Source organism: Aspergillus aculeatus (assembly GCF_001890905.1).
Source record: "Aspergillus aculeatus ATCC 16872 unplaced genomic scaffold ASPACscaffold_3, whole genome shotgun sequence".
NCBI lineage: Eukaryota > Fungi > Ascomycota > Eurotiomycetes > Eurotiales > Aspergillaceae > Aspergillus > Aspergillus aculeatus.
The window spans coordinates 388,543-408,459 of record NW_017962978.1 but is presented as its reverse complement, the minus strand read 5'-3'; the positions used below and the strand labels follow the sequence as shown (position 1 = coordinate 408,459).

The 19,917-nt window shown below is 55.3% G+C and overlaps 7 protein-coding genes across 7 annotated transcripts; 3 read left to right on the top strand and 4 right to left on the bottom strand.

The window, feature by feature from the left end:
* Positions 1-145: 145 nt before the first annotated feature.
* Positions 146-4,450, top strand: ASPACDRAFT_1864291 (DNA-directed RNA polymerase I core subunit RPA135). Its single transcript, XM_020197840.1, has 3 exons — positions 146-748; positions 816-3,255; positions 3,328-4,450. Exons 1-3 carry the CDS (start codon positions 248-250, stop codon positions 4,110-4,112), a joined length of 3,726 nt encoding a protein of 1,241 aa, XP_020059048.1. The 5' UTR covers positions 146-247; the 3' UTR covers positions 4,113-4,450.
* A 157-nt stretch (positions 4,451-4,607) lies between these two features.
* On the bottom strand, positions 4,608-6,237 carry pre2 (proteasome core particle subunit beta 5). Its single transcript, XM_020204554.1, has 6 exons — positions 6,019-6,237; positions 5,735-5,842; positions 5,500-5,655; positions 5,376-5,424; positions 5,209-5,318; positions 4,608-5,105 (listed from the first exon to the last, which is right to left on the bottom strand). The coding sequence occupies exons 1-6, from the start codon at positions 6,148-6,150 to the stop codon at positions 4,770-4,772; spliced, it is 891 nt and encodes a 296-aa protein (XP_020059047.1). The 5' UTR covers positions 6,151-6,237; the 3' UTR covers positions 4,608-4,769.
* A 280-nt stretch (positions 6,238-6,517) lies between these two features.
* ASPACDRAFT_75822 (Eisosome component PIL1/LSP1 family protein) lies at positions 6,518-8,401 on the bottom strand. The gene is made up of 2 exons (XM_020204553.1): positions 7,591-8,401; positions 6,518-7,527 (listed from the first exon to the last, which is right to left on the bottom strand). Exons 1-2 carry the CDS (start codon positions 8,086-8,088, stop codon positions 6,610-6,612), a joined length of 1,416 nt encoding a protein of 471 aa, XP_020059046.1. The 5' UTR covers positions 8,089-8,401; the 3' UTR covers positions 6,518-6,609.
* Positions 8,402-10,298: 1,897 nt separating this feature from the next.
* ASPACDRAFT_112916 (uncharacterized protein) lies at positions 10,299-12,959 on the bottom strand. Its single transcript, XM_020195683.1, has 3 exons — positions 12,727-12,959; positions 12,388-12,651; positions 10,299-12,312 (listed from the first exon to the last, which is right to left on the bottom strand). The coding sequence occupies exons 1-3, from the start codon at positions 12,760-12,762 to the stop codon at positions 10,543-10,545; spliced, it is 2,070 nt and encodes a 689-aa protein (XP_020059045.1). The 5' UTR covers positions 12,763-12,959; the 3' UTR covers positions 10,299-10,542.
* A 1,051-nt stretch (positions 12,960-14,010) lies between these two features.
* Positions 14,011-15,876, top strand: ASPACDRAFT_24459 (putative MFS transporter; the record flags this gene model as incomplete). Its single annotated transcript, XM_020199268.1, has 6 exons — positions 14,011-14,239; positions 14,341-14,374; positions 14,429-14,593; positions 14,653-15,124; positions 15,181-15,508; positions 15,563-15,876. The coding sequence occupies 6 exons, from the start codon at positions 14,011-14,013 to the stop codon at positions 15,874-15,876; spliced, it is 1,542 nt and encodes a 513-aa protein (XP_020059044.1).
* A 485-nt stretch (positions 15,877-16,361) lies between these two features.
* On the top strand, positions 16,362-18,273 carry ASPACDRAFT_23704 (retrograde regulation protein 2; the record flags this gene model as incomplete). Its single annotated transcript, XM_020199214.1, has 2 exons — positions 16,362-16,417; positions 16,512-18,273. The coding sequence occupies 2 exons, from the start codon at positions 16,362-16,364 to the stop codon at positions 18,271-18,273; spliced, it is 1,818 nt and encodes a 605-aa protein (XP_020059043.1).
* Positions 18,274-19,012: 739 nt separating this feature from the next.
* ASPACDRAFT_40016 (40S ribosomal protein eS30) lies at positions 19,013-19,549 on the bottom strand (the record flags this gene model as incomplete). The annotated part of the gene is made up of 4 exons (XM_020200687.1): positions 19,013-19,036; positions 19,177-19,320; positions 19,450-19,461; positions 19,541-19,549. 4 exons carry the CDS (start codon positions 19,547-19,549, stop codon positions 19,013-19,015), a joined length of 189 nt encoding a protein of 62 aa, XP_020059042.1.
* Positions 19,550-19,917: the final 368 nt, after the last annotated feature.

Here is a 19,917-nt window from a genome sequence, read left to right as displayed (position 1 = left end):
ATGGCGGTCTGCATTTTCTGCACTTTCTGCCCCTCCCCTCAATCCCGTGACTTCTGGCTCAGGCCACAAAGCATTTACCTGCACGACTATCAGCACGTGATGATATCTGTCCGTCGGGTCCACCTCGAAAAATTTCCCCGTCGGTCGAGGATGAGGCTTCGTCCGTTCCTCAGACTGAACTTGGGGTCTCACTCCAGTCTTCTGGGTATCATAGAGCGCTTCTACTGCGCCAGACGCTTTCCTGACCATGGCTCCCACAGCGACTGACACCAATTGGTCTGTCAACTACGATACCCTGAAGCGGGAGAAGCTCTTCAGGAACCCTCCCACCGACCATACCGCATACCCAGCGTTGGCCGCCTCCATCCGGCCGCACGTCGATTCTTTCAATGCGCTCTTCGACGGTCCCAAGACCCTGGAAGAGGCCCTGAAGGACATTGGTACCAAGACTTTCCTCGACGGCGATGCTGAAACCCCCGATCAGAAGAAGGCTCGCATTGCGGAGGGTCGCAAGGCTCCGAGACGGAACCGGCTCAACGTTCGGATCAGTGAAGTTTTTCTCGAGAAGCCAGCACTGCCCCCTACCAACAAGTTCGCGACTCGCAACCGCAATATCTATCCCTCGGAATGCCGTGAGAGACACGCGACGTATCGCGGGAAGCTGCGCGCTCGCATCGAGTGGCAGGTCAACAATGGCGATTGGATGGAGTCGGTCCGAGAATTGGGCCAGGTCCCCATTATGCTGAGGGTAAGTTGATGACGAGTTGGACACTGTCTGTCCGGTGACGGTCCGCAGTTACTGACCACGCTGGCAGACCAACCGATGCCATCTCGAGAAGGCGACCCCTCATGAACTCGTCGAGCACAAGGAAGAATCGGAGGAGCTGGGTGGTTATTTCATTGTCAACGGAAACGAGAAGCTCATTCGAATGCTGGTGGTCGGAAAGCGAAACTACCCCATGGCGATCATTCGTGGTTCCTTCGTCAAGCGTGGCCACACATACACCAAATACGGTATCCAGATCCGGTCCGTAAGGCCAGATCAGACATCGCAAACGAACTCTCTACACTACTTGACCGACGGCAACCTGACCTTCCGTTTCTCCTGGAGAAAGAACGAGTACCTCATCCCGGTGATGATGATCCTCAAGGCCTTGGTAGAGACGAACGATCGCGAAATCTTCGAGGGAATCGTGGGCGGCGCCTCGTCTGAGGGCATCAAGAACACATTCATCACGGATCGTGTGGAGTTGCTGCTTCGGACATACAAGGCATACAACAAGCACAGCCGCTCGGCCTGCCGATCATATCTCGGAGAGAAGTTCAAGCCTGTTCTTGGAGTCGCGGCCGACATGTCCAACGAAGATGCCGGTACCGAGTTCCTCCGCAAGGTTGTCCTCCCCCACCTGGGCTGCCACAACGTCACCGAAACCCAGGATTACGACAAGTTCAAGATGATCCTGTTCATGATTCGAAAGCTCTATGCATTGGTTGCCGGAGATTGCGCTCCGGACAATCCGGATGCGGTCTCCAACCAAGAAATCCTTCTTGGTGGTTTCCTCTACGGAATGCTTCTCAAGGAAAGGCTCGAGGAATGGGTGAGGTCTTTCAGCCCAATTCTCAGGGACTGGTCCAACCGCAACAGCGGAGCCAAGTTCACCGATTCCGCATTCGAGAGGGACTTCCTCAGCAAGGTTGTGAAGCGGTCCAACGAGAACATCGGAGGAGCTCTTGAATATTTCCTTTCCACCGGTAACCTGGTCAGTCCCACTGGTCTTGATTTACAACAGGCATCCGGTTACACTGTCATGGCAGAAAAGATCAACTTCTACCGCTTCATCAGTCACTTCCGCATGATTCACAGAGGTAGCTTCTTCGCACAGCTCAAGACCACCACGGTCCGTAAGCTGTTGCCTGAGAGTTGGGGTTTCTTCTGCCCTGTACACACTCCTGATGGAGCTCCTTGTGGTCTGCTTAATCATCTTGCGCACAAGTGCTTGATCGCCACTAGTGACGTTGATGTATCAAAGATTCCCAAGGTCTTGGTGCAGTTGGGTGTTCGTTCTGAGTCGTCTGTTTCCGTGGAGGAGAGCGTGACTGTCCAGCTGGACGGACGCGTCATTGGATACTGCTCCCCCAAGCAGGCTGGCGCAATTGCCAACACGCTAAGACGCTGGAAGGTGGCAGGAGACGACCGTATCCCTCTCGAGCTGGAGATCGGCTACGTCCCCAACTCCAATGGCGGTCAGTATCCTGGTATCTACATGTTCTCGCAAGCCGCCAGAATGTTCAGACCCGTCAAGTACCTGCCCTTGGGTAAGCTCGACTACGTCGGCCCATTCGAGCAGCCCTTCATGGAGATTGCCTGCATGCCCAACGATCTTATCTCGGGCGTTTCCACCCACATCGAGTTCACTCCCACGAACATGTTCTCCATTGTCGCCAATATGACGCCATTCTCCGATCAGAACCAATCCCCTCGTAACATGTACCAGTGTCAGATGAGCAAACAGACCATGGGTACGCCTGGTACTGCGATCGATTACCGCACCGACAACAAGCTGTACCGGTTGCAGACTGGTCAGACCCCGATCGTGCGGTCGCCGCTCTACAACGCCTACGGTCTGGACAACTTCCCCAACGGTACGAACGCTATTGTTGCTATTATCTCCTACACCGGTTACGACATGGACGACGCTATGATCATCAACAAATCCTCCCACGAACGTGGCTTCGGTCACGGTACGATCTACAAGACCAAGGTCCATGGCCTTGACGACAACGACTCCCGCCGCGGCAAGTCCCGCCGTGAGATCACCAAGCTCTTCGGTTTTGCCCCTGGTGACCAGATCAAGGCCGAATGGCGTGCCACCCTCGATGAAGACGGTCTGCCTCACATTGGCGCCCGAGTCAAGGAAGGCAGCTATGTTGCGGCGTGGCACAACGTGCGGTATGACGCCGCCAGCGACTCGTACGTGAACGTGGATGGCGTCACTCACTTCGTGAAGTACAAGGACGCGGAAGAAGGATACATCGACAGCCTGCGCATCCTGGGAGCCGAATCCGGTGTCGAGCCCTGCCAATCGATCAGCGTCAGGTACCGCATTCCCCGTAAGCCGATCATCGGTGACAAGTTCTCCTCTCGTCACGGACAGAAGGGTGTTTGCTCGCAGCTCTGGCCCGCGGTGGACATGCCCTTCTCCGAAAGTGGCATCCAGCCCGACCTGATCATCAACCCTCACGCTTTCCCTTCCCGTAAGCTCTTTCCCCTGCCCCTAACCCCCTACACCCTTTCCTCAACATTCATCTAACCGCTCTTTCAAACAGGTATGACAATCGCTCAAATGGTCGAATCCATGGCCGGTAAGGCCGGTGCCCTCCACGGCCACCCGCAAGACTGCACGCCGTTCCAGTTCTCCGAGGAGAACACGGCGGTGGACTACTTCGGGCAGCAGCTCCGCAAGGCCGGGTACAACTACTTCGGCAACGAGCCCCTGTACAGCGGGATCACGGGCAAGGAGTTCGCGGCGGACATCTTCATCGGCGTGGTCCACTACCAGCGTCTGCGTCACATGGTCAACGACAAGTTCCAGGTCCGCACCACGGGCCCCGTCAACAACCTGACCGGCCAGCCCGTCAAGGGTCGTGCCAAGGGCGGTGGTATCCGTGTCGGTGAGATGGAGCGCGACTCGCTGATCGCCCACGGCGCCGCCTTCCTCCTGCAGGACCGTCTCATGAACTGCTCCGACTCCACCCGCTCCTGGATCTGCCGCGACTGCGGCTCCTTCCTCTCCACCCAGGTCGTCGCCTCCGCCGCCGGCTCCAGCAAGGCCCGCATCGCCGCCGCCAAGGCCGCTTCCTCCCAGTCTGCCAGCAGCAACAAAGACCACCACCACGGCCCCAGCGGCCTATCCGGCCTCGTCCGCTGCCGTCGTTGCGCCCGCGAGGCCGTCTTCGATGACTCCCGCGCCGTCGTCTGGGAGGACGGGGACGGTCGTCGCTACGTCGGCGGCGATAACGTCACCGTCGTCGCCGTGCCGGGAGTGCTGCGGTACCTGGATGTCGAACTCGCTGCCATGGGTATCCGGATGAAATTCCGGGTGGATAACTAGGTAGCCAGCCGCCAGCCCCCGCTAGGACAGAATGTGTCTTTTTTAAACCTCCCAAAAAAAAAAGCATTGATTGTCGTGTTTGTTTTCTGTTTGTCATAGATGGGCGTATTTCAGCAACTTCTTTTTAATTTCTGCTTGGTTCTTGGAGACGAACGTTTGTATGCTACTTCACCACACTCACACATACGGTATGGATTTGTTATGTAGTGCATGTTGCTGTGAATAAGATTTTTCTTTACTTTCCTTTCCTCTCCGTTTTACTGCTATGGTTGGGTGTGACGTACGGGTTAGTCGCTAATGTAGTAGGTACCTAATCTCTACCATGGGTGTCGTCGGTGCATGTCTTTTGCGCTATGCGTTTCCAGGCTATCATCTTCCCTCTGGATAGGTACACATCCCAGCCGGCAAACCTGCTACCCTAAGCCAGTTTATGGAATAACTACGGTATTACTTCCATACCCAGAAATACCCAGAACCCAGAAAAGCAAATCGACAGAAGTATCAAAGTTTGATCATTTCATAAAGTTATCCACACTCCATACAAAAGACCGGAAAAAACTACCACTGAAGAGCGCGGGGGTGGGTAAACCTGCCTAGAGAGCCTAAATCTATCTACTAGGTAGCCACCCACCCACCCATCCTGTTCTAAAAACCGACCTACAACTCCGACGTAACGTTCGAGAACTCGCCCTTCTCCAGCTTCGTCTTCCAGAATATGGGGTTCATATCGTCGAAGCCGTGGTGGACCCAGCCTTCCTCCTTGACGTGGTACAGGTTGATGAACCCACCGGAGTAGGCGTCGCGGTGCATGGCGGCCAGGATACTGCGGCGGCCGAGCTCGAGGGCCTCCTGCTCGGTCAGGTCGTACCGGTAGTTGGCGTCCAGCACACCGTAGGCGAAGGTCTGACCGGAGCCGACGCAGAAGAGGTTGCCGGCCAGCCGGGTGCCGTCGGAGTCGATGTAGTAGAGGGCGGGGCCTTCTTGCGGGGTCATCTGTATATTCGATGTAAAGTGTTAGAGCAATGATTCCATGGGTCAACGAGATATAATTGGGGGATAATTGGGGGAAAGGGGATGGTGAGATATCAAAACGTACGCCTGCTAACATCGTTCCCATGCTCAGACCCATCCCCTTGTACGCGTATGTTAGGTTGGCGAGGATTTTCGAGGCCGCGGCGACGGTGATACGGCGCTTGTGTCGGATTTCTATGCAACCCAAAAGGTTAGTGGCTGTGCCTCGGAGACAAAGGGGGAAAAGCCTACCGTGCAGTGTGCATTGCTGGCTCAGATATCTCAACCAATATTGACAATCCTGGGCGGCAAGCGCATGCCGTCAGCAATCTGTATTTCTGCAAAAAAAAAGTTTCGCAAACCGGGCAACACATACAGCAGCACCACCAGCCATGGTTCCCAGCAGACCCGGAGTCGGCTCGTTCGTCGGCTTATCTTCGCCGCGACTCAACCGCGAAACAGGGATAACCTTCTTCACTGTCTGACTGGCGATCCAGTTTCCAGCGGTGGCTCTGGAATCTGTCGCGACGATCTTGTGGCAGGAACAAATCCGTCAATTATCATTCTCTCAAGACAAAGGATGTGGAAACGGGTGGAGGATGACGGCATACAATTCCGCCCTGGAACCGGAAAGCCAGCGTCGTCGTTCCGTGGGCAAGTTTGATGGGACAGCTGGGGTTCGAGTGGTCATCGGTCATAGCACGGAGGAAGGCTCTGGACTGGATTCCGGGGTTAGCTGATCGATCATGGGCTCCGTGAGGGGAAGGACAGTTCATAGTGTCTGTTCAGGCGGCGGCAGCGGCGGCGGCGTCGACTCCGAACATAGTTCGTATCGACGTCCACCAAGAGAGGGAGGCCCAGATAGCACGCAGAATTCTGATGGCACAGTGCTCACATTATCGACGGGAGGAAGGCTGAACTTCAAGGACAGAGGTGGAAGGCTCTCGGTGAGCTCACGCTGTTCTTGCTCGGAGTAGAACTCATTCTGGTGCGGCGCCCGCGTGTATTGGGCGACCAATTTATCCATGATGTGCGAAAGGTGATTGTTGGGTTCGAATACGTGGCAAGAACGGTGGTGAGGAAGAAATAACACAGCAGATGGTGGAGAGAGGATGGAGAAGTATGAGATGGAGATGGCAGATGCAGCTCGGGAGCTCTGATGATTGATGATGCTGGGAGCTCCAATCCCTCCGTCCGCGTCACGCTGGCCGCCTGGATCACGTGCTGTCTACCGTCTGCCTGATCCACAGCAACTATGTCGCTACATCCTACTTAAATCTACTGAAATTTACTGGTCTTTTCACAAACGCAAGGTCAATAATCGCATTCCTACTTATACAGAATCAACTAACGGAGCAAACTCAATCTATGTTTACATTTTTCATCTTCTTGTTCGCTGACCCGACCTAAACCCTCATTTTCATAGTAACCGAACTTAAGACATGCAAGAGACCCAAAATCCAAGCCGAACATGAACAGGTAAGAATCAAATCGGAACGGCAATTGGATGCGCAGGAATAGGGCTCGATACATAAGGAACCTCAGAGCCACGAGAGATAGGCGCCGACTGCAGGTCCTGTGATGTCCGCAGCAGCTCTTCGCTGGTCTTGCCAACGGGTTCGGAAACAACCCCGTTAGCAGTCTGTCCCTGAACTTCCTCACCAGTGTACTTCTCTGTACCAGGAATCTTGCTGGACTGCGCTTCGGTTCCACTAATAACGGCTGGGTCTTGAGCTGTACCGGTGGTATAACGTTCTTCAGCAGCAGTATTGGTGGTTGCGGGCTCCGGGGCGGAGGTGTCAGCATACAGCTCAGAGCCGGCACCGTCGACGTAGCGGTCATGATCCGTTCCATCAGCATACGAATCCCGATGGGCTGCATCAGGAAATGCCTCAGTACCGTGACCGTTCGCATACGGCTCGGCGGGGGTCTCGCGAGCATATCCATTTACCCCAGTGTCGTTGCCGTTAGCATACGGCTCGGCGGGGGTATCACGGGCATATCCGTTCGCCCCAGTGCCTTGGGCATACGACCCCTCTGCGGAACCGTTCACGTCCCGCACGGAGTCCGAAGCAGTTGTTTCAACTGCATAAGCCCCTTGCGAGTCACGCACGCCACGACCGGACCGTGGCAGAAGGGTGCTGTCCAGGGCGTTCCCGGCTGAAGTATGAATGGGCTCTGCGCTGCTCTCCCACGCGCGAAGTTCATTCTCAGCATCCTCAATGACCTGTCTTGTGGCCGAAATCTGGTCATACTCCCGAGGGGAGTCTCCCGGGACGACCGGAGTGTCATCTAGATGGTTGAGCAAACGGCGTGCGTGACGGGCCAGCAGGATCTGCTTTTCTCCGCGCTCGATAACAGCCGCCAGGTGTATATCGTACGCCTCCTTGAACTTCGATCGAGTCTATACACCTCACAGTCAATATCTCTCAGCCTTTCCTTTGAAAGGAAGTTTCGGAGAACGTACCACATTAGTCAACTGCGCCTCGGCCACCAAACTCTGCGCCTCGGCCCGGACGAGCTCCTGCTCCAGGATATCAATCCGGTTGCTCTGCGGCTCCTTCCACTTGAGCTTCTGGATCTCGTCGGCGATCTTGGCGCGCTGGTCGCGCGACGGCTGCACCGAGTTCTCGGTGTCCCGGATGTGCTTCAGGACCACGCGCGATTCCTCGAGGTACTGGGCGAAGTTGTCCTCCTGCTCGCCCATCTCCGCCATCAGGACGGCGAGCTTGTCCGTGATGTCCGAGACGGCATCGTCCTCCGTCCACTCGCCCCAGTCGGACAGCTGGTTGGCGATGGAGACGCGCTCCCGGCCGGCCTTCTCGTGGGCGCCGATGGCCGCGTTCTCGTTCTTGATGAGCTGGTTGAGTCGCCGGCTGGTCTCGGGCTGCTGGTGGCCGCGCAGGGTCGAGAAGCTGAACCGGGTCCGGTTGGGCGCGGAATTCCTCCGGCCCCGGATGGACATGTTGCGGTGCCTGAGTGAGGTAGCGGTCAGCCGCGAAAAATCTACATGCATATTTGCCTGTCGACCTGAGAGGGTTCGAAGGGCTGGCTTGCGTACATGATTGCCATGATACTGTTCAGTGTGACGTTGCTTGGTTTTTTGGGACTTTACAATAAGAGAAGAGATTGTACTGGAGAGCGTAGAGGTCGGATGCTTGGACGCAGGAAACAGGAACGATATGATGTTCGAGATAAGATCGCTCCTTCCCTGGACGTACAGATTTACTTGTTTGTTTAAAGAGGTAGTAAGTACTCAAGGTGAGCAAGGCAGTCAGTTGCAGATTGTGCGAAGTAGGTAGAGTAGAGTGGTATTGTGTCGAGATCTGAAACACGGGATTCAGATGGATAATGTATAGATCGATCAGCGGTGGGGTGTAAGGCAGACGAACCTCGACGGGGAAGTGGTTCATGCCGTGGCACATCTTGTGAGTGATGTGATTGTCTCGATGGCGTATGTACTGTACAATGCAGTGACGTCATGCGGGCATGAACGGATGCTGTAGGCTGTTGAAGTCATTGTCCGCTTGCAGAATCTCTCGATCCCATGGGTGGGATGGAGCTTAATCTCCTTCGGTGATCGGACGGGCATCACGATCGGGGGAGTGGAGTGGATCATGTGCTTCATAGAACTGAACTGAAGCTCAAACTGACTAAGTATACCAACAGACAAACAACAACAACAACAACCCCAATGCGACACATAAAACAACACCCCACAGATTAGGACAAATCAAAGCATAACCACTGCGCGCATACACCACAGTCTGGCCATATCCTCAGCAATCGCACAGCAAGGCCCAAACCCCCAGGTCTAACACCGAGCAGGAATATACTCCACCTCAACCTCGCATTCTCTCTCCCTCTCCACCTCCACCTCCCAAACCGGCCCACAACGCCCCCATCCACCCACAACAAGACACGCCTCCGGCTCCACGATCTCAACGCATTCCACCGCCGTCGCCCTCGCCGGGATACACCGATACGCGCAACGGACATCCACCCACGCCGGCCGCGGCCGTTCCGCCCGGATGGGAATCAGGGATTCTTCAATGGTCTGGCACCGGGACCGGCTTCTGCGGACGGTCGTGTAGGAGGGAGCAGCAGGAGCGGCCGCAGGACGACGACGACGCCGCGGGGATTAGCACCGCGGTGGGGGGCGGATGGGACTGCTGCTGCTGCCACCACTGTGTCCGTGACGAGAGCGGCTGCGGCTGCGGCTTCGGTATTCCCTGAAACAGACGCTGCAGGGTTCCTCGGTACATTCCGTGAAGCACATCGCGTGTCGCGTTCGCGTCGCTGTATCCGTATACGTATACTGTAGATCAGAGTATCGTGTGGCGTATGGAAGGCGTACGGCGGCGAGGAATGAGGGTGTCGATCTAGAGGTAGTAGCAAGAGAAAGAGCAAGAGCGGTAATATGCGGTTGTGCTTGCTCAGACTACGCTGAACCTCTAGAACTGGTGAATTGATTGCTCGACCTTATGCACCACTCCAACAGATCAGCCTCGGAACTCTTATACCCAGGCTTGGGCACAGGAATACCTAGTAACCTCAAATTTGGGGGGCCTGGGTGTTTCAGATTCGGTGGCACAGCCCGCACGCTGAGGTGGAGTTTCCCTGAATATCATTTCTCTTGGAAGACGGGCATAACATCCCTCAAAGAGATCGTTCGGAGGGGGTTTCCTGAGCGAGAGTTGGGACGTTTGGTTTGTTCTGCGTCCTTTGAACGGGATCACTTGACCCGCGCATGGCGCATCTAATGCGGGTGATCGGGCCCGGTGATGGGGGATGGGGTTCTCAGCTAATAAGTCTTGGGGAGTTATATGATTCCGAAAAGATGTGTCCGTTCCTCTGATGTTGTGGTATGACTGACAGGGAGAATCAAATTGAGGGTCAGTGGCTGGTGATGTGGCGATGTGACGGACTGGTCTGCTGTACCTTAATACTGGAGGCGTGGGTGTGTCTTGAGGTGGAAATAACTACCTCTCTGGGAGTAGCACGAGGGCTGCTTTTTTACTCGACGAACCTCTGGCAGTCTGCTGGTGTTGGGAGAGTAGGGAATGGCTGTTGACTTGGGATACCATAGTAGTACTATCCAGGAAAACTAGAGTTCAGTCTTGGTTTCTGCAGGGCACCACAGACTAGATCATGAATATGAAAAAGATTATAAGTAGATTTGAAACCCTGTCACCTTATTGATTCGAATCCAGGAGACAACAGCGACGGCTTACTCCTATCTCTACACTGGTCTCCACCTCGACCTATACCTGACAGCGCTTTGAAGGCCGGAAGACGACCACAAGAAACAAATTTAGCGCCAAACCAAGTGGTTGAATATCATACCATCAACACCGCACCGATTCATTACAAGACATCTAGAACTATCCCGAAACACCCAGGTCGGCAGTCGCCTCGCTTACGACATGTCGTCGGCATCGTGATGGTGGGTATTTTCATTATCCGACGCATGGAAAGCGTCCCCGAAGGCGGAGTTCTCCAGGTCGGGAAGATCAAGCCCATCATTCTGCTCGGTGTATGCGGCGAGTGCGTCGCCAGCGCTGTCCATATTGGTAAAATCGAAGTTGGCCCCGTCCAGACCATTGTCCCCCGTACTGCCTGCGTTGCCGGGGGTTAATCCTTGGAGGCCGCTGCCCGGGGTATCGACACCAGGTAAAGAGCTTTCGCCAGGTACAGTCTGGTCCTTCTTCTCTTCGTTGACCATCACCCAGTCTCCAGTCTCCCCGGCGGCACTCGCAGGTTGCTGGTCGCCCATATCCATTTCGATGTCCAAAGAGGTAGAGGGGCCCTGCTGAGGGACGTGCGCTGCCGGTTGAGGCTGCTGTGGGACTGCCCCACCCGCTCCAGGTGCGCCGGCCGGGTTAGGAACATGGGTTGGCCCAGTCTGGCCGGCATCCTGGATTGTTGACGAGACACCTGGGGCTGTTCCCGGCGAGCCCAGCTGATCCAAAAAGTGGCTGTCGGCATTTTCCATATCGATGTCCCCCTCAGGTTGAGACTCGGGCTTCTGCTCCGGTTCGATTTTCTCGAGCAGACCACCTTTCTGCACACAAGAGACTCGAGGCTCCGGTACAATCTGCCTCTGCCACACTTTCTCCACGTCCCGCACAATGTCGTCAACTTTGTACTTGGCCGGGTTCTCAATGTGAGCTGCCTGCGAGTCATCCTCTTCCGAGGGAAGCACCAGGCGGCCTTCCAATCTCCATGGCTCCGAGCCTGTCGCTGCAGGATCCGCTGCGGCTTCCCGGAGTCGGAGTTCTGCGTCCTTGAGGAGGGAGGTGCGGTTGAACTTCTCCATTCGACGTGCGTGGCGCTTTTTTAGCTTCTCAATCTCCGCCGTCATATCCGCGACCTTCTTAGCAACCCGATCAGCGAACTCCTCGGCCTTGGCGGGTTCCAACTTCTCAGCCTGCGAGGTGGCGGTGGCATCTTTTGTGTCTCCGTTGGTAGGTCCGACCGGTGCATCAAAGAAGCCGGCCGTCAACGATTCGAGTGCACCTTTCCGGCCTAGGCCCAGAGAGACGGGCGTGATCTGACTGATGGCATAAGGCGAAGCGAATATCTCCTCCATCCACTCATGATGTTGCGTGTAGCGCACTTTACTGATCTCGCGAGGTGTGAGGAGATCCATGGTGTCCCCAGTTGAGACATCTTCATCCTCCAGGGCAAAATCTGTGGTGGCAGCGTTCACCGCAGTGGAAGAAGCACGATGCCCGCGGGGGGCCTTGGCCGGCGGGGCAGCGGCGGGAGGGGGCACGCCTGGTCCGGATGGAGGGTAGAATGGCTGACGTCCGACGATAGCACTCGGGTAAGCTCCAGGCATCTGCGGGAAGCCCTGGGGCGCCATGTGTGGGGGGAAGTTGATGGCGGGCCAGTTGTTCCGATCGTGCAGCATGAAGTCCTTGCGGGCAAGCTGGCCTTGGCTCTGCAAGAAGCGCCGCTGAGCTAGCATGTTCTGCACCTGAGGTATGACGGGGATCCGGCTCGCAGGAATATGGTCTTGAGGAGGCGCTCTCGTGTAGTGGACGATCCACAAGGCGGGATCGGGGTTGGGCAGGTTGGGGTTGGGAACCTTCGGAGGCAGCAGACGATACCGGCGACGGCAATGCATCGCCATGGATTCGTTCGGAGGGTGATATCCGCTACGGTGTAGCCACATCTCGACTGTCTGTTGTGTTCTTGTGTTAGTGATCAATATGTCTGCGCGCAGGGCAGCTTTGGATGGGGGGTGATGTTGACGTACATAGCCACGAGCATCAAAGGTGAAGGCCTGTTCGACATCGGCCCAAACATATCCATCACTAGCGAAATTGGTTCCGAGTTGGTTGAGTGGCTGCCATGTAAGCATAACCGACCCATCTTGAGGCGCATCGAGGAAGGTCCAGTGCATTGGTTGCTGTTCGCGCACGACCTTGGCTGCGCCGAGCAGGTATTCGACAACAGTGTCTGTAGGCATCATATGCATCAATGGGTAGCGTTGCCGCGACACCAAATGCATGTGCGGCAGCTGGAGTAGTCAACATGATGTCAAGTTAGTGCTCAAGCTCCATACTGATTCACTTCATTCGAAGGATTAACGTACCAGCTGCGCGGGAACACGGGTCGCCGGGTCGTCCATGTTGACTGAGCAGCCTCAATGGCGGAGGATTCGCAAGCACTAAGTCTGTCGCAAAATGATGGGAGGGGGTATTGAACAGTTCGGACACAGAAGATTGAGAAGCGAGAAGGCCTGTCAGCGATCACGCAGCGACGTATACTGAGCGAAGACACCGAATCCTTAACGCGACGCGGAAATTTGAGGTTCCTTACCAATTCAGTTGACGCGGTACGGGAGTCCATAGAGTCCTCAAGCACACTCTGACGCCTGAATCCCCAGGCATTAAGTCGGTACCCGATCAGGACTAGTGTCGGGGTCGGAAGCGCTTTTACTCTTTCCAGCTGAAGATCGTCTCATTCCCCGCAATTTGGACGGCTTTGGATTGCCCCAGGCTCCGGACTGCTTGAACTCCTCCCCGTTCGACCTTGAAGAAGGTTTCCTGATCTACATCCTCGACTCGCTTACCCACCCCAATGACCCAACGACGTGGGAACTCGCACGGGCTGTCTGGCCTTTGCTATACCTTTTACGGGTACCTTGACAAACGAGTCTCTTTCGGACTCCTGGCCAAACGTGCATCACTGTATACTCGTTGATGCTGGGAGAGGCATGCATCAGAATGCGCAAGGGGGATGAAACAAATCAGACCGGGATATCCAGCCTCTTTCACCTCGGCTATCATCCAATGCTATCACTCAGTCTCTGACCAAGCCTTGCGCCCGCTCGGATGGTTTCATCTCAAGCTTTGGCCCGCCACCCATGAACCGATGGGTTTGTCTCCGCACACTCCCTAATCGGGTGTGCGAAAGCATGTCATCATATCCCCGAGGAGCAAGCCCCCCATGCGTCCATTCTGCCAGTTTCCTGCACATCCAGTATAGTGTATCTTTCACTCTCTCGGATGATTGGGTGTGAGCTCTGTCCCACGTATCACACACAGCTCTCTTAGAAAGTGGCCTCAATCGGCTCGGCATGACACTCCACTCATCGACTACACCCCCTCCCTCGTTTCCTCAAAGTTTCACGTCACCCCTCGCTAGCTCGACGTCTAGACTGTGTGGTCGGGGGAACCTCGCAGGACAGGCTGGTAGCCCTTTGTCCAATCGTCTAAATCCGTGCCCAACCATAAATAGCGTAAAGGTTTGGTGCGGACGCGTTCATAAAGCAGTGTGCTCCCCTCCCCACTCCTCAACAGAGAAGTCACCATTACATCTCTGTTGCTGTCATCAAACTTCTGTCACTCCGCATCGCGACACTTTACAGTCGACCATGGGGCTGTTCGGGAAGAAAGACACCCCTAGCAGTCCTGCTGAGGATGTCGACGCCATTGTCGAGGCTCCGAGTCACGATGCGGAGAAGCAGCAGCCCATGCACAAGGAAGAAACCCACACCGCGCTCCCGCAGATGCCTCAAACTGCAATTTCGATAGATCCTGCATTGGAAGCTCGAGTGCTGAGAAAGTTGGACCTCAGAGTTCCGACCTTGCTAGGATTTCTTTGTATGCTGCGTCCTGCCTAATTCATCTTCTGCACGATTTCACATGATTCCTCTTCAGATCAGTACACTCGATTCCTTATCTGACTTGAAGGCTTTGCACAGATCTTTTATCGCTGCTCGACAGGAGCAACATTGGGTAGGCTTGAACGCACAACATACATTAATCTCCATTGGGCTAATGAGCAAACAGGAATGCCAAAATTGCGGGAATGGAAGAGGATCTCAACCTCACGGGAAATCGATACTCTTGGCTCTTGACAATCTTCTACATCTCGTATACTCTTTTTGAGTTCCTGGCGCTGATGTGGAAGATCATGCCTCCGCACAGATGGGCAGCTATCACCGTCCTGAGTTGGTATGTTCAGATTTGACTTGTACCTCCCATGTCTTGAGTCGGAGCCTTATGCTGTCTAGGGGTATTGTGGCAACTTGTCAGGCGGCAGTGCAGAATTGGGGTGGGTTGATGGCCCTGCGGTTTCTGTTGGGCATGTCGGAAGCTGCCTTCGGCCCAGGAAGTCCATACCTGCTATCATTCTTTTATCGGCGCCATGAGTTGGGACTTCGATGTGGCATGTTTTTGTCGGCAGCCCCTCTGGCAAACACCTTTGCAGGCGCTCTCGCTTATGCTATCACCTCCGGCCATGCTAAGATAGCGAATTGGCGACTGTTGTTCCTGGTGGAAGGGAGCCCGTCACTCTTGGCTGCCATTCTGGCTTGGTTTTATCTACCAGATCACCCGTCGTCCGCACGTTTCCTAACGGAGGAAGAAAAAGAGGTTACACGGGCCAGGTCGCTTCGACGGAGTGGTGAGAGCGAGCGAGTCAATGGGATCGACTGGAAAGAATTGGGCCATACTTTGCTGGATGCGAAGGCGTGGATCTTGGCAGTATGTTCCCAGACCAGCTGCCTTCGCCTGGGGTGTACGCTGACAGCAATTTTTAGTTTATGTACTTCAGCTGCAACGTGAGCTTCTCATCCCTGCCCGTATTCTTGCCAACGATCCTGGAAGATATGGGGTTTACTTCCATCAACGCTCAGGGTCTGACGGCACCGCCCTTTTTTGCGTCCTTCCTCGTCACGATCGCTACGACATGGGTTGCCGATCGGATTCAGCAGCGGGGCCTGGTGATTGCTTGTGCCTCTCTAGTCGGCGCTGTTGGCTATGTATTACTTGCGGCTTGCGATTCCGTGGGGGTTCGCTATCTTGGCGTGTTCCTTGCCGCTATCGGGGTGTTCCCGTCTATCGCCAACATTCTTCCCTGGGCTCTGAGTAGGTCAACTGCCCTAGCAAGTGATGATCCACGCACTAATATGACTCCTGTAGACAACCAAGGCTCGGATAGCCGACGAGGCATGGGCATTGTCATTCTGAACGTCATCGGCCAGTGTGGTCCCTTTTTGGGGACCAATGTTTTCCCATCCAGCGATTCACCTCGCTACACTCGCGGGTTGTCTATTTGCGCCGCGTTCATGTTCTTCAACACGATTCTTGCACTGTGTTTGCGAGTTCTTCTGGCCTGGGAGAATCGCCGTCTGGATCAGCGGTATGGCGCAGTGGCGGAATGGACAGCTGGGGCCAAGGATGATACGGCTGTGGGGGAGGAGAATTATGGGGCGGGCTTCCGATATGTGTTGTAGGTTGTGGTGTTCCTTTAGCGTGCTTGGTTTATTGCTATTTGTTGCGGTAATGAGGCCATGATCTATGACGAAATAGAATTTTGCTGGGCTGGAATTTGGAAAGCAATTGCATGGTGTTGAGATTGTTGGTGAAACTGAATGTAGGGCACGTTTGCGGTGATCGCCGGAGGGGTAGCAATGTAAACTCCACCTCAGCGGGAATATATCTCGGCTACGTCAACCCAATCGTCAACACAACACCAGCATCTCGCCTCGCTTCTGTTACCTTCATTTTATACCCCCCTTTGAAGCCTTACTGCTGACAGCATAGTCGACCACACCATTATCTCTTGCCCTGCGCTAGCAGCCTAGCAACCAAGCTAGCCACACACACCAAAACCATGCGCCTAAGGTCTTAACAATTGCAGCACTTACCGTGTTGACCTCACTCACATTCGACATCATTCCACTCCGGTGCCCACTGAGCCCCAGAAACAGCTCCCATCATGACCGAACCAACAACCACGAACCCCAATTTCTATGGGATTGTGGATATGGGAAGGTGAGTCAGTCAGTCAGTCCTCTACACAGCCCATCAACGGCGTACACCCTCGAAACCCCTCAGACAAAAAGCACTAAACCTCCCGAAATCACAGCAACGGCATCCGCTTCTCCATCACCGACCTCTCCCCACCCACCGCCCGCCTCCTGCCCACCGTCTACCAATCCCGCGCCGCAATCTCCCTGTACGATGCCCAATTCTCCTCGCAAACAGAAACAAAATCGCAAACGAAGACGCGGGGCCCGATCCCCGAGACAACCATCGCTCAAGTCCTCGACCACCTGCGCCACTTCCAATCCACATGCAGCGACTTCGGCGTGAGGGCGACCAACATCCACGTGCTGGCGACGGAGGCGACGCGGACGGCGCCGAACGCGGCGGCGTTCTGTGGTGCGATCCGCGCGCACACCGGCTGGGAGGTGCGGTTGCTGACCAAGGAGGAGGAAGGGCGGATTGGCGCGCTGGGGGTTGCGAGCTCTTCGGCGAGGGTGGCGGGGATCGCGATGGATTTGGGCGGCGGGAGTACCCAGATTACGTGGGTCGTGGAGGGGGACGGTGGGGAAGTGCGGACGAGTCCTCGGGGCGCGTTCAGTTTTCCGTACGGCGCGGCGGCGTTGAGTCGGTTGCTTCAGGAGGCTGAGGCTGAGACTAAGTCGAGCGATGATGGAACGACGGCTTTGGAGGCGCTCAAGGCCGAGATGACCCGCCAGTTCCAGACGGCGTATCGTGAGCTCGAGGTGCCGGATCCCCTGCTGCTGCAGCTGCTGCAGACATCACCCAAGGGAGGAAGACAACAACAACAACAACAACAACGCAGTCTATATCTCTGCGGCGGCGGGTTCCGCGGCTGGGGGTACGTGCTCATGAAGACGTACTCCGACAAAACGGGCGAGGGCGAGGCGTACCCAATCCCCATCATCAACGGGTTCCGGGTCCCGCGGGCAGAGTTCCACGACACCGCCGCGGTGCTGCAGGAAGTCGCCGGCGCAGATACCACCACGACGAAAATCTACGGCGTCTCCCGGCGCCGCGCCGCGCAGATCCCCGCCGTCGCCTTCTTGGTGAACGTCATCATGGACGCGCTGCCCGCCGAGACCATCACGCACATCCAGTTCTGCCAGGGCGGCGTCCGCGAGGGCTTCCTGTACGACCGGCTCCCGCCGGCGGTGCGCGCCCAGGACCCCCTCCTCGCCGCGACGCAGCCGTATGCGCCGCCGTCGGCGGAGGTGCTGCACGATTTGTTGCGGGCGGCGCTGCCGGGCACGCCTTCACCGCGGGACACGGACTCGTTCAATGTCCCCCGGTCATTCTTGGCGACGAATCTGCTGGCGGCGCTGGCGAATTTGTTGTTTGCGCATGCGAAGGTACCCCGCGAGTCGCGGGCCGCCGCGGCGCTGCATAGCACGGCGACGGGGATCCTGGCGGCCACGAACTGTCTGTCGCATGTGGAGCGGGCGCTGATCGCGCTGGTGCTCTGTGAGCGTTGGGACGGGGAGCTCGCCCCGACGGATGAGGGGTACCAGCGGCAGCTGGTGCGGTGCGTGTCGCGCGAGGAGGCGTGGTGGTGTCGGTACCTGGGGCGGGTGGCAGCCTTGGTCGGGGATGTGTATCCTGCGGGCCGGGAGCCGGAGGGCCGGTGGAGGGTGCGATTCGAGACGGAGTGGAGCGCGGTCGAGAAGACAAAGAACCACGAGGTGCGCGACGTGCTGCACCTGACGGTGCGGCGTGGGGACGCTGCCACGACTTCCATGCTACAGGAGATACTGACGGACAGGGCGGACGGCTTGGAGAAGGTGGGCAAGAAGAAGAATTGGGTGCATGGGCGTGGGGTGAAGGTTCAGGTCACTATCGTGTAGTATGGAGACTGGACCTTGAAGCGACCTGTCCGAAGTAAGGGTTGAACAGCCAGCCAGCTACGAAGTTATATATGCCCCGATCCACGCCTCTCTACAGGTTGGCTTGAGGTGTACCTCAAGACTTCTCGCAGTCAGTGTGATAGACGAATCTCTCCAGAGTCTGCCAACTGGAGTATCACGATGCGTAGCTCATAAGGACCCTTGACCATAACCAGTGAAATCGAGCCTGATTTGCCACCGGACTCAGAAACCTGAGCCTTGAAATGCAGGAAAACAGGATGAAACCCCATCCATCTACTAGAGATCGTAGCACGCAGATTGCACCCGTCGATTATGCATGCATGCAAAGTGCCCAGCAAGAGCATAAAACCAGCAATATGAGAGACTTGAAAAAAGTGATGGTATTGCATCGCCAGATGTAAAAAAGTCCGATTACTCGTCCTTTCTTGCTATCAAGTAAGAAAAAAAAAGACACTTCCATTTCACTCGCTTTCCCCACGTCAAGAAATCCGTAATCCGCGAAATCCGTCGTAAGTTGGGGAGGAACCGTGCTTTATTTTTTCCTGATCGAAAAGGAGTGGTAGCCTTCCGATCGCAAAATAGCGCATCACCAAATCCTCAAGCCTCTTCCATTCACGCCACCTTCAAAACCCGGGGAATCGTCATTGCTCAAAAAGTCATCGAGTTTTTTTGTATCAAATTAATCGAAGAGGATTTTTGTTCGTGAAGATGCTTCCGTTTAAGCGGTGGGGTTGGCGTTCATCTGTTTTTGAAAGGGGTTGTGTAAGCCCTTCCGTTTGTGACCATAGCACACAGCATTTTCCATCGAAGATCCATCCGAAAACTGCTGTATCCCTCCCATTTCTTCCCTTGTATCCCAGGCTGATCTTGGTGGTTTCATACCTTGCGCTTGCCACCGGTGAGGGTGACGTTGACGAAGCGGCGGGTGTAGACGACACGCTTGTAGGCACGGCCCTTGGGCTGCTTGGCCTTCTCCTGCTTCTCGACCTTGGGAGTGGCGGCCTTGACCTTACCGGCACGAGCGAGCTGTAGTCGAAAAAAAGGGTCAGATATCTTTCATTCTTTTGATGCTGGTCATAGTAGTTTTCGAGTTTTCGATTGTCGTTGTGTGTCCGGTCGTCGATGGGGTGAAAGGGAGAAGAGGGGAGCGCTTACAGATCCGTGAACCTATTTTCATTTAGATGTTAGTTTTTCTGATTCTCATCCTGACAATATTTCTTCGAGGAGCATCTCTTTGATAACTTACCTTACCCATTTTGGCGTTATGTGATGATCTTCAAGAACAACGAAAAAGGGATCCTGTCGAGATTTGTCGTACGGGGCGGGAAGTGCGAGGGCGATGGGGGGGAATTTTGGCGGTTTCGTCGACGGGATTGCAAGTCACGCGTTTGTGCGGCGGTTCAACTTTGCCCCACCCCGGTTTCGGTTAGCCCCGTTACATAAGGGTGGATGACTCATGCGTATGCATAATATGGGTTATGCTGGGCTATGCTATGTCATTCTAGACTTTGAGTATTGCAGGTGGTATCCGAATATTGAAATAATGAGGCTACTCAAGAAGACGGTAGACTAAAGGATTTAAATGGATGGTTGGATATGATCTCAAACGATGGATCTTGATGA

Excerpts from the sequence above, each read along its gene's own strand:
- ASPACDRAFT_1864291 (XM_020197840.1), top strand. The coding sequence starts at position 248 with ATGGCTCCCACAGCGACTGACACCAATTGGTCTGTCAACTACGATACC. Across the intron at positions 749-815 it reads AGGTCCCCATTATGCTGAGG|ACCAACCGATGCCATCTCGA; the intron begins GTAAGTTGATGA and ends CCACGCTGGCAG. Across the intron at positions 3,256-3,327 it reads CCCTCACGCTTTCCCTTCCC|GTATGACAATCGCTCAAATG; the intron begins GTAAGCTCTTTC and ends TCTTTCAAACAG.
- pre2 (XM_020204554.1), bottom strand. The coding sequence starts at position 6,150 with ATGGATAAATTGGTCGCCCAATACACGCGGGCGCCGCACCAGAATGAG. Across the intron at positions 5,843-6,018 it reads GCCTTCCTCCCGTCGATAAT|TCCAGAGCCTTCCTCCGTGC; the intron begins GTGAGCACTGTG and ends CCCGGAATCCAG. Across the intron at positions 5,319-5,375 it reads CCAGCAATGCACACTGCACG|AAATCCGACACAAGCGCCGT; the intron begins GTAGGCTTTTCC and ends TGGGTTGCATAG.
- ASPACDRAFT_75822 (XM_020204553.1), bottom strand. The coding sequence starts at position 8,088 with ATGTCCATCCGGGGCCGGAGGAATTCCGCGCCCAACCGGACCCGGTTC. Across the intron at positions 7,528-7,590 it reads AGGCGCAGTTGACTAATGTG|ACTCGATCGAAGTTCAAGGA; the intron begins GTACGTTCTCCG and ends TGAGGTGTATAG.
- ASPACDRAFT_112916 (XM_020195683.1), bottom strand. The coding sequence starts at position 12,762 with ATGGACGACCCGGCGACCCGTGTTCCCGCGCAGCTG. Across the intron at positions 12,652-12,726 it reads CCCGTGTTCCCGCGCAGCTG|CTGCCGCACATGCATTTGGT; the intron begins GTACGTTAATCC and ends TGACTACTCCAG. Across the intron at positions 12,313-12,387 it reads CCTTTGATGCTCGTGGCTAT|ACAGTCGAGATGTGGCTACA; the intron begins GTACGTCAACAT and ends AGAACACAACAG.